The 11,058-nt window shown below is 35.5% G+C and overlaps 1 protein-coding gene across 1 annotated transcript; it reads left to right on the plus strand.

The window, feature by feature from the left end:
* The first annotated feature begins 561 nt into the window (after nt 1–561).
* Nucleotides 562–1,612, plus strand: LOC115229733 (coiled-coil and C2 domain-containing protein 2A-like). Its single transcript, XM_029800042.1, has 4 exons — nt 562–642; nt 675–771; nt 809–930; nt 1,418–1,612. The coding sequence occupies exons 2-4, from the start codon at nt 744–746 to the stop codon at nt 1,610–1,612; spliced, it is 345 nt and encodes a 114-aa protein (XP_029655902.1). The 5' UTR covers nt 562–642; nt 675–743.
* Nucleotides 1,613–11,058: the final 9,446 nt, after the last annotated feature.

The raw sequence follows: 11,058 nt of genomic DNA on the forward strand, positions 1-11,058 counted from the left end.
TTAATATTTTTGACAAATTTGAAATCGCGAAAGAATACGGTTCAAAAACTGAAAAAAGATTCAACAAAGTTTTGCTAGGAGGACTTAGAATTCCTTTTTCTACATTATATACTAATAGCAAGGTTGGTTGATTTGTGTGTTATAAAAAAGATTGAAGGAACATTTAAGATGCAGAAGCCTCGATTGCTAACTGGCTATGAACTCGAAAATATGAACAATCCTTCATTGATCGACTTGTTTGTCACAATTAATCCAATTCTAGACAAGGACAAATTCACAAATATTAGGGTAGGGTAATTTTGGCAATTCATTCTAAAAGTTTGACAGCGAAGAATCTGAAACTTTACTTGATTACGCGAATAAATGGATTGGAAAATTCTCGAATATATTTCCTGATAGACACTGCATTGCACTGGCTCTAGACATGAACGCAAAACTAGTTTTTGTCACTCGTTTTATGCATTCAATCCCTCCTCCCCAAGTGTTGTTTAACTCCTCTACTGAGGGATCATTGTCAAAAGAAGTTTAAATAAAATTTCTGATTTATTTAAGGATAAAGTGGCACGATTTGTATCTCTATTTCCAAATGTATCAGATAATTTTCTCTACTCAGGAGTTGAAGATTTGTGGAGTACGTGCGATGTATAAATTTATGAGACTAATAACCCTCACAGCAATTCGTTTCAGTCCGATTAGGAGACGAGGAAGAACACGCAATTCTTCTTCGTAACTTTTTTAAAGCAATGGGCAAATCAGTCTATTTAATAGCTGGTTGATACTTACATGACTACATTTATTTACTATTAAGGGCGGGCTATTCCTGAGGGAAACACGTTTTATGTACTCACTGAAGAACAGCCCGGAGATTACGTCATTTGGAACCCAGTCACTGCCCAGCATTGGCCAGTTGAGGACCAACATGGAGCTTTGGTCAGTGTTGGGAGTATCATCACTGAGGATAATGTTAAAAAGATTGACTAATATTAAGATTTATTGCAATATTCAAGAAGGAAGTGCTCCTTGGGAAATCTCGTTTTCAATTTCAATTAACAGAGGGTGGATGCCATTTTATGGATCAACATTTCCATATAAACAATTAACGACAGTCCAGGTTTATCTCAATATTTCAATCAAGTCATCATTTATTGACTTTTCTGAACCAAATGAAGCCTTCGCCGAGGATTTAATTCAAAATATAACTCAGGTTCTACGAGAAAACATCACTTCTTGGAGATCTCTGAATATCACAAGATGGAACAGAACATGTTGCCGAGCTTTTCTTGGAATTATAAAAAAGTATTTAAATTTGTTTTATTCATTTTCAGACTTGAATTTAATAAAGAAGTTGAAGATTCTCCTGAATTGAAGGCGATGATGAAAAGTTTTATCGTTTTTTTGTGGCGGTAATTTCTTTTAGATAACTGGATTTCCGATTAATTTAACATTTACGACGATAAAAGCAGTGGTCGATGCTACGTTTGCAATGGGAATGCACGATATTGTTGGAAATGACGTTGAATTTGCTCTCGCAGTGCATGTTTATGCTTATCCCTGCGACATCTTCAGCGTGTGGGTCTATTTCGGGAATATGATTAGGATTTATGACGTTTAACTATTATTGTTGAACAATCCTGAGTTTTGTGTTAGGAAATATTTATTAAAAACAATCCAATTCTTTAAAAATCTTTTTTCCGTCGTTCGAATGTCAAATTTTTGTTGAGCGACAACTCGTCTACGAAGAAAAATATTTTAAGCGTAAATAAAATAAAATTTTTAAAAATTACTTTTTATTCAACTTTTAAAGCAAATCAAACCATCAATTAGTTAAAATAGCAATCTACTTCAAATTCATGAAAATTGTCACATGCTATTCTCAGTTCAAAGTCCTTTTTGCAGTCTGTTGCACACACTTCAAGATACTTCCTGACTTAATTTGTGTCATTTTCACAAAAAGTCTTTGTTTCCCCCTGGCCAAAACATTGAAAAAAGCTGCCAAATTTGGTGCGTTCTGTTAAATTAACTGTTCATCAGCTTCTGTCAACCTTTCAATGAATTGGTTGTTCTAGGCATTGACTTTAATACCCAAAAAAAATAATTCCAAAAACTGACGTCATAAGATGTGTCAGGAGTGACATCACCAGCAATAAATTTTTTTTATTGTCTTTTTTTGAAATTAGAATATAATTAAAAAATGGAGAAGGATCCTCAGCCCTATTGGAAGCAAAGCCTGGGTCGACGGCAGACCTGGCTAGGTTCCCTTTAGAGAATGTGTCACAGCAAGTGGAATCCCATATAAGGGATCTTCCCTGCTCAAAGGGAAATATAGTTATGCCGTCAGGGCGTTCGCCGTCACCTCTGTCCAAACGGACAGGTTCGAGGACGGACGGCACCCCGGCGGCTTCGAGGGAACTCTATACGATGTCGTTCAGTTCAATGTGGCGAGGAGCGCGGCCTGCACTGCGGGCGCAGGAGAGGGGATATAAGCCGAACTCGTCCACAGTTCCGCCACAGCGATATTTGTGGGTCTGACAGATTTTGAGCCCGACACGTAAGGAGATGGCGATTCTTAGGAACTCGGAGTCCAGGAGGTTCCCAATTGAAGGGAGGGGGAAGACATCAATCCAAGCACCGCTGCCTGGGTGACAGCCAGCACGAAGGGAGGCGAGTCTGTGTTGGTTAAGTTTTGGAGTGAGTTCTTCGTACAAAGACCGACATACAATCTCGTCCTACTGGCGCTGGTTGTCCTCGGACACAGGTCGCCTCGAGTCAAACTGGGAATTCCATAAAAGACCTGCCGCGACAAAATTTGCAGACACTTTCCGTTCGGGAAGGTTTCGAAGAACGATGTTTGAGAGAGTGGGGGATTAGCCGGAAGAGCCAAATCAGAACAGGATCTCAGACCAAGGCCGCCTCAGCGCACAGGTACCAGCCATAATCATCAAAAGCAAGAATGCATAGGGAGCTCATACCGAGCTTAAGGATATAATCGAAATCAGATATGAGGTCGCTTCTGTGGAAGCAGGGTGCACATCTTAGCGTATAAAGGACCTTGGGGCGGAAAAGTGATTTCGCAAGAGGAAAAATGCGACGTGAGGCTCGATGTTTTTAAGCCTCTCGATCATTTTAGCGAGATTCGAAATTTCTTTAGAAAATGAAGCTTCTAGAGCGGAAGGGCCCATGGGAGCCCCAAGGATGGATAGATTGGAGTTTTTGGTGATACGAACCTCTGGAAGAAAATTGCAGCAAAAAGAAGAGGCTGCGGAGAATAAACTATGTTGAAGGCCGATGTTCGCGATTTCAGATTTTTTGCGTTGATAGATAGGCCAATGGCCGAGAGTGATGGGAGGATAAACCGGAGGTCGTCGAAAACGACCTCGGGAGGACCACAAATGGTGGCGTCGTCCAGGTACCAAATGTTAACAGGGGACCGGACAGAATGGGCGATGCCATTAACGCCTAGGGCGAAAAGCACAGGACCCAGGGCATCGCCTTGCTGGACCCCAGTAGATGAGGTGATAGGCACGTCGTCAAACATAAGTATGCTGGGGGTTGAGTAAGCAAGATGTACGAGGGTGTATGCGGAAGAAGCCATTTCGCGGCAGCACTCCAGTAAGTGATTCCATCTGATAGAGTTAAAAGCATTAGATACGTCCAGTTTGACCATGATAAACTCCACGGATGATTCTAACAGCTCACGAATGGAATGGGCCGCAACCTCGCAACCATTGGAAACGCCGACACCAAGTTGAGCGGGCAGAAAGTTTGGAGACAAACAGGGGACAATAGAATGACAGAGAAGCTTAGCGGAGAGTTTCTGGAAAACATTTCCCACTTTAGATGACCGGGTCTCAAGCTTTAGATGACGGCACCGCGAACATCGCCATCCACAAGTTTACTGTTCATTTTTTTGCAAAGGTAGTCAGCGTCTTTTTCCGGCGCAGATGCCTGATTGGAAGAATGGCTAGTGGATAGCTTTGATTTAGCGAGATAGTCAGCGAAGAGAAAAACAATTCAGATCGTACAAACCCAGTTCTTGTTTAACAACCCTGGCTAGCGAAGGAGAGGAGGTTTTATTGCGGTCTCGAGGTGAAAGAAACCCGAGGCCAAAAGAACCAAAGCAAAACAATTTGAGCCAATCGGATTGCCCATCAGAAGCTAAGAAATTATCTATTACGACGGACAAGGAGGAAGCTGCCAGGGTACGAGCGGCCTTAGGGATTCTTGGGGGGATTTGCCGGAGATGACAGAAAAGTTTGATAAATTTGAGAACGAAAGAGACAGAACACGTCTCAGAGATGGGGATGGAATCGGGAAAAGGGAAGGAATTAAGGGAATGGCAAGAGCCAGAAACCACAAGAGGGGATGGCAATAATGAGGCGCCAGAAAGACAGACCCAGGTGGGAAGGCGTTTTGACGTAAAGGCGAGTGAGAGAAACGCACGAAAGATAGAAGAACTCCGTACAAGAAGAGCAAGATCGGCCTCTCTTGTTAACCGCGTTGCAGATGATGCAGAGAGAAAAAGGATTGGGAATAGGATTAGGAAAATGCATAAAAGAATACAAGATCGAAACAGATAATGGATTGAGAAAGGATTACTGGGAGAAAAGAATAAGAAGAGATGATGGAGTAGAAAAGCAATTGACTTGATAAAATAAAACCAAGAATAAGAATTGAGATGAAAGAGAATTAAAATTGATATGAAAGAAATTAGAAAAAGAAATACAAGATTAGAGAACAACAACAAAACAGCAATAAATTATTTTCTAAAATAAATCAAAAAATTCATTATTTTTTGATTGTTTTCTTTTCCTGTTGCATCAAGAGAAATTTTTTCAAATTCCAATAAAAACGTCTTTCAAATTTTTGCCTGCGGGGTTTGCCCTTACCTCGTTGGGCGCACTTACGACGGCAAGTGACACTATAACAAAGCTAATATTAAAGAAAATATAAATCTTTTAAAAATTTTATTTTATTTACCCTTGGAATATTTTTCCTCGTAGGCGAGTTGTCGCATAGCCCTTTTTCTTGACTCCGTTCAAGTCTGCTGTCTCAGCTCAGCTTAAAAAACATTAATTTGCTTATTTGATTTGAATTTCATTGTCAGCAAACTATATTATCTTTTTTTTACTTATTTAAAATATTCTTTTTTTTAAAAAAAACAAATTCAACATTATTTTAATTTAAATGCTGTTGGTTGGTACTTCTTTCGTTCGGTATTTGCCAAATGTCGCAAAAAGAACATCCCTGCCACTTAGACACATGTCATCCTTCGATGTAAACACTCTCAATCAAGATCTCCGTAAACTCCACATCGCAAAAGAAGTAGCAACCGATCAAATGAGATTCCGAGATTGGAAAAATGCAAATGAAATCCTCTTCGGCAAAGATCGTGACATGACTAACTATCCTCCCTTCACTATCCAGGAGAATCCTTCCCCAGTTGTATGTGGAATAATCCCCGCATCTTGGCTATCCAATTTCCAGCCACTAACGGGGTCCTCAGGTCACGTGGGTGTCTAATTAGTAGGCTGGTATGCCTTTTTGTTAACCGTTGGCTGTACATTGCTCTCAAAAGAGTTATATATTCTCAATCATTGTGGAAAAGAGTTTATAATATACATATTGGTGATGTATGGAATGATCAGATATCTGGGAGGGAGTGTAGTCAAGTATTCAGACTCTATGAAACAAGTATAGGCCTGTTTTACTCCTAGGAATACCTTTCTAATGAAGTCATTGACTTTGCTGAGAAGAATTTGGCTGTGGTGGAGAAGGATCGTGCATATTTCCAAGAGGCAGTGCAGCAGGTGGAAGGAATAAGAGATATTTACTCAGTGATGAGAGTAATATTTGTTAATTATATTTAGTATAATTTATCTTTGCAATTGGAGAGTGTTTATAGAGAAAGACTATCTTTGTTGCATTCATCTGTCAAGAGGAAATTGGTAAAATGTAGAAATAGTGGGTTTATAGGACTATATGGTCCAGTTAAAGACGACTGAGAGGAATATGCTGCAACAGTTTACAGTTGAGTGGATTGTCTCGCAGGTAATGAAGGCTATAACTCCCAAATTGGAGAGGGATTCGGTCAATGCTGCTATTCAGCATCTTAAACTGCTGGCTTCTCGTTAAAAATAACTAATTTTCTCACATTCTAATACAATAATGAATCGTTTATTAAATGAATTAGAATTTTTAATTATTATTAGTATTATTTGAGTCTATGTAGATGTATGTACCGATTAGGAATGCGATCACTAAGGCGAAAATATTTGTTACCAAAACGAGTTCTTGACTGCTCAACATCACACTGTATTCAATCTTATAATAAAAAATGAATATTCTAAATATATTATTTATTTTTAACACAATAATATCCAATTATAAAAAAAGTTGAAATTGCTTGACTACTTCTGAAAAAATTATTCACACAAAGAATTTTTGACCCATTAAGATAATTGAAAATCACGCCTAGAAATTTAAATAAACTTTATTTTTTCAAGATTATCGACTTTTAACGTACGATTTTAATTTTTTAAATTTTAGCAATCAACCATCGCCTCCCTACCAAAAAATTGCTCCCTATACTATTTCCCATACTAACTGGGATTAATACAAAAATAAGTGGCATTTGTAGAAATTTTAGTGGAATCAATACAAACTGATTGGAATTGGAATTAATAACAAATTTATTGGATTAGCAGAAAAGCAAGTGAATCAATACAAACTGATTGGAATTAATAACAAATTTATTGGGAATAACAGAAAACTAAATAGAACTAACAGTAAACTATAGATTCGACTGATTTTACAATTTTTGTAACATAAATTTAACGCGATAATATGAATCAACAAATAAAGTTAAAACCATCAATTTGCTTAATCTACATCAAATTCCCAAAAATGTCGAACGGGGGGGTCTCCTCTCTCAGCAATCCTTCCCGCAAAGCAGACTTTACAAAATGCCTATCAATAAAAATTCTAGACTGACTCTATTGATTTGACATTATTCAAAAGTCCTTCTTCTAATTGAGACACCTTCATGTTGCAGGAAAAAGCACAAATTGCTCTCATGACATCGATAGGACTAGTCGCTCTCATACTGCTCAGAATTTCCGTGAATTCACCGTCGTCAGAACAAAGTGATTTGAAAAGATCTGCGGTTTTTTCCGTTGTTCCAAATAACTCATTTCCGCGCACAAACTTGTAGATATCCACGAATTTCAGTTCAATCAAAAGAGAAATGGTTTCTTGCACCATTTCCATACAGATTGCAGAATCTGTGGATATTTGTTCGATTGTCCGTTCTCCGTCGACCAGGCCGAAAATGAGGATGGTCTGAAGTGACCATTCTACTAATTCTGGATTTCTCAATCTGAAAGCAACGTCGAATGAATTAATTTGAATATTTTCACTGAATTTTTGAGGAAATGCAATCCTTCTTTTGTAAAGTGGAGATATTTCAAGAGTGGCTTCCTCAAATTGGTTAAATTGATGATAAAAATCTTCAACTGCTTTATTCATGTCCACAATATTCCCATCCTTAAAGATAGCTTCGTCTAAGGATTAAAACACGTGCTAACTCTGTAATTCAATCGAGTAAAAAAAATCAGCTATGGAAGATATTATTGGCTCAAAAGGACTACTGGAGGTCTCCATGTCCAAAACAATGATGAAATTAATTGTGAGACAATTCCGAGGATATTTCCTGTCGTTGATGTTAAGAGGGTAGCCAATAAACTGAAGATAATAAATTAGTTATACTCGAAAGCCGTCAGTGCAAAATGATATTATTGTATTTGAGAGTTTGGGGTTTGGCATGATGAAACACGACATTTGTCTCAACTCTTTTTCGTCCACTACGTTCGAGGGGAATCGGGAATGGATTGTAAGGCCGTTCGTGTGGTGAAAATATACGAAAAAAACTGCTTTTATTTTTTTTTCGCATTTTAAAGTCATTGTTGATATCACCAAAATTTATTCTTATTTATTCAAATTTGAATTTAAAATAAAATTAAATTGGTTTTTTTAATTAATTAAATATTTTAAGAAAAAATTTTAAGATCATTTCGATATTTTAAACACGCATTTGAGAGTAAACTTGGCTGATCTAGTTTCAGGATGGCTGAATTAAAATCAATGAATTTTGTCTCAAAAACACGAAAAACATAGAATATGTTGTTTATTTATCAAATAGATAAACGGACATGTAGTGAAACGCCAAACTTCCTCAAAAATTTCCATTTACAGCTCAATTTCCAATTCGAGTATAAAAACCTATATTACATTTATTGTCTTAAATTTGGTGTTTAGTAAAAATATAAGATTTTATGGAACCCCCAAAATATACTAGAAATCGACTTATAAATTGTGGATCATCCTTAATATCCAAAGACGAAAACTTTGCTCTGCTTAAAATAATTGGGCATGGAAATCAGGTTAAAGCATAACTCACAAATTTGAAATATAGTCACTAAGTGCAGGAATTGTTCAAATTTATGAAGCTTCTGGGCCTAAGTTTAACCAATGGAAACATAACAACAAGGGAGTTGCATGTATTATCAAGGATCACAGAAATCGCAAATATGCTATCCAGTTAGTCTCTTTGGAGCAGGTTGTTCAATTATTTAAAACTTTCAGAATCGAAATCTTTTAAAAGAATTTCTGTGCGCGGATTATCATTATTTAACTCCGTCGGAGAACTTTCTGACATTCAAAATTGATGTATTTTTTAATATCTAATTATATTTTCGAATTTACATGTAATAATTATCTAGAATCTAATTTATGGACTTAATTTTGAAAATATACAAGAAGCTCAACATTTTCGTCAAATTCTTAAAGAAAAAACTAAAATTAACAGTTATATCTTTTATAACTAATTAACAGAAAATGTGCAAATGGCCTTGTCAAATCAACACAAGTCATTAAGAGATAAGAAAAAAACCAAAACATACAATTCATTGGTTTTATTTATTGTTTTATAAATTCACAGCTCAAACCTGATGTGCTGAAAAAGTTAGAAATTACAAAAAATGATCCAACGCTTAATAAAGAAAATAAAAAGATGAATTCCAAAACAAAATTTATGGAAAAAATTAACAAAATAATCACTTTTATACAACCGAAAAAAAGTTGTTCTAAAGGAATAATAGAACCCACCACGGTGAATAAAAAAATTGAGAAAAAACATTATCTGACAATTTCCCCTTCCTCGAAATTTGATTATTCGACATGTCGATTGCCAAAAAATTCTTTATCAGTTCGACAAAAATCAGAATTTGAACGATCCAAAACACTAAAAAGTTCGTATATTTTAATAAAACGCATAGTCAAGCCAGCTAATAGACCTGCATTTGTTCGACCGCTGTCGCCTCCTCCATTTATAAAAAAGACTAATAATTTTGGTTATATAATATTAATAACTTTTCAGTTGAAAATACGCCCTCTCCCCCTGTTGATCTTCTTGCAAGTATTCGAAAAGGAATTTCCTTAACAAAAGTAAAATATTTCTAAATTTGTCATTTAAGGTTGTTAAAGAACAAAATAACCATGTTAAAGAAGTAGGGTTATCATCGATACTCAAAGATGCTCTCAAAACTCGACACGACGCTCTGAATTCAGGTTTATATTATTATGAAATGACCAGATGAAAATGACGAGGAAATATGGAAAAATAATTGGAGCGATTGATTCTGTTTTTAGAGGAATTACAACGAATATTTTTTCTATAATTAATCTTTGCGTAAAAAATTATAATTAATTGATTTATTTAAGTTTAAAATTTGTTTACTATCAAAATTGAATCTATTTTTAAATGTTAATATAAACGATCTTAAAACTGGATTAAATCATCTTTAAAATTTTATTAAATAAATATAATTCTGTCGCGAGCGCAGCGAGCGACCGAGCGCAGCGAGCGACCACTCAATTTCTAGATCCGATCAATCAAAAAATCTATAAATTGACAAATACCCAGGATTGTATTTGGGATTAAATATATTCGATAACAAAAATTAAAATCGATGCCAAGCAGAATGAGCTTTAAAACGATTTCATAAATAAAAATAATATTTTAAAATTTATAATTGATATTTTAGAATAATGAGAAAAATCTAAATGCTTCATAATTTATAAAAATGTCAAAACAAGAATCTTCTGAAGGAGCAAGCCTGTCTGCACAGTTCATTTTTGATTAGAAGACCTAATTTTAGAGATTAAAACGAAAAATAGCAATGAGATCTGTCAAATTATTACCCCCCTCACACCTAAACCAAATTAGCGTTCAGTATTCATTGATTTTACTTTTTCTATTAAGGTCTACTTATAATTATTTTATGGGATTCAATGGAAAACTTAAGTTATTTCATTTTAATTTTAAATCATGTTAAAATTTTAATAATTAATAAATATATTTGTTGATGATAGGCTTGTTAGGTGTCAAAGTCGCGTCTAGCGCTCGGTCGCGCGCTGCGCTCGCGACAAATTCAATGAATGAAAAGGCAGAATTTTGTAATATACGCAAAAACTTGTTGACAATTTCTCACTTTATCACAAAACCCAACTTAGTCGTAACTTTTACAAGAGATTATGACAAATTTGAATATTTTGACGAAATAGTGAAATTTAGATTTTGTGAGTTAAGTCAAAGAATTCACAAATTTTTTGGTACCATAGTGAAATCCATAAAAAATATGTGAATTTAAATCAAGATAACAAATTTTTTAAGCAAAAAATCAAGACATTGTGAATAACCCAAATTCATTAAGTGTAATACCGCAGCGGTTAGCTACTAAGACAGAAGCGTTACCAGTCATCCAACACAAAGACTACTTTTTTCATATTTACAATAATTCACATCAGTCGCTGACTACCAAACTCATGTTGGTTCACAACTCCACACCGAGAAAAAACGAGAACCATTAAGAACCCAACTTTCACTATAGTCCTTGGAGGTAAATTTAATTCTGTTTCCTTTTTAATCAACCAGTCTCTGTAACTCTTGCCTGGAATGAAATAATTTTTATCATATTTTTAAAAAAATATCTAATTTGAAAA

Source organism: Octopus sinensis, unplaced genomic scaffold, assembly GCF_006345805.1.
Source record: "Octopus sinensis unplaced genomic scaffold, ASM634580v1 Contig13644, whole genome shotgun sequence".
NCBI classification, from domain to species: domain Eukaryota; kingdom Metazoa; phylum Mollusca; class Cephalopoda; order Octopoda; family Octopodidae; genus Octopus; species Octopus sinensis.

Excerpts from the sequence above, each read along its gene's own strand:
- LOC115229733 (XM_029800042.1), top strand. The coding sequence starts at position 744 with ATGGGCAAATCAGTCTATTTAATAGCTG. Across the intron at positions 772-808 it reads ATCAGTCTATTTAATAGCTG|GGCGGGCTATTCCTGAGGGA; the intron begins GTTGATACTTAC and ends TTTACTATTAAG. Across the intron at positions 931-1,417 it reads AGGACCAACATGGAGCTTTG|ATAACTGGATTTCCGATTAA; the intron begins GTCAGTGTTGGG and ends AATTTCTTTTAG.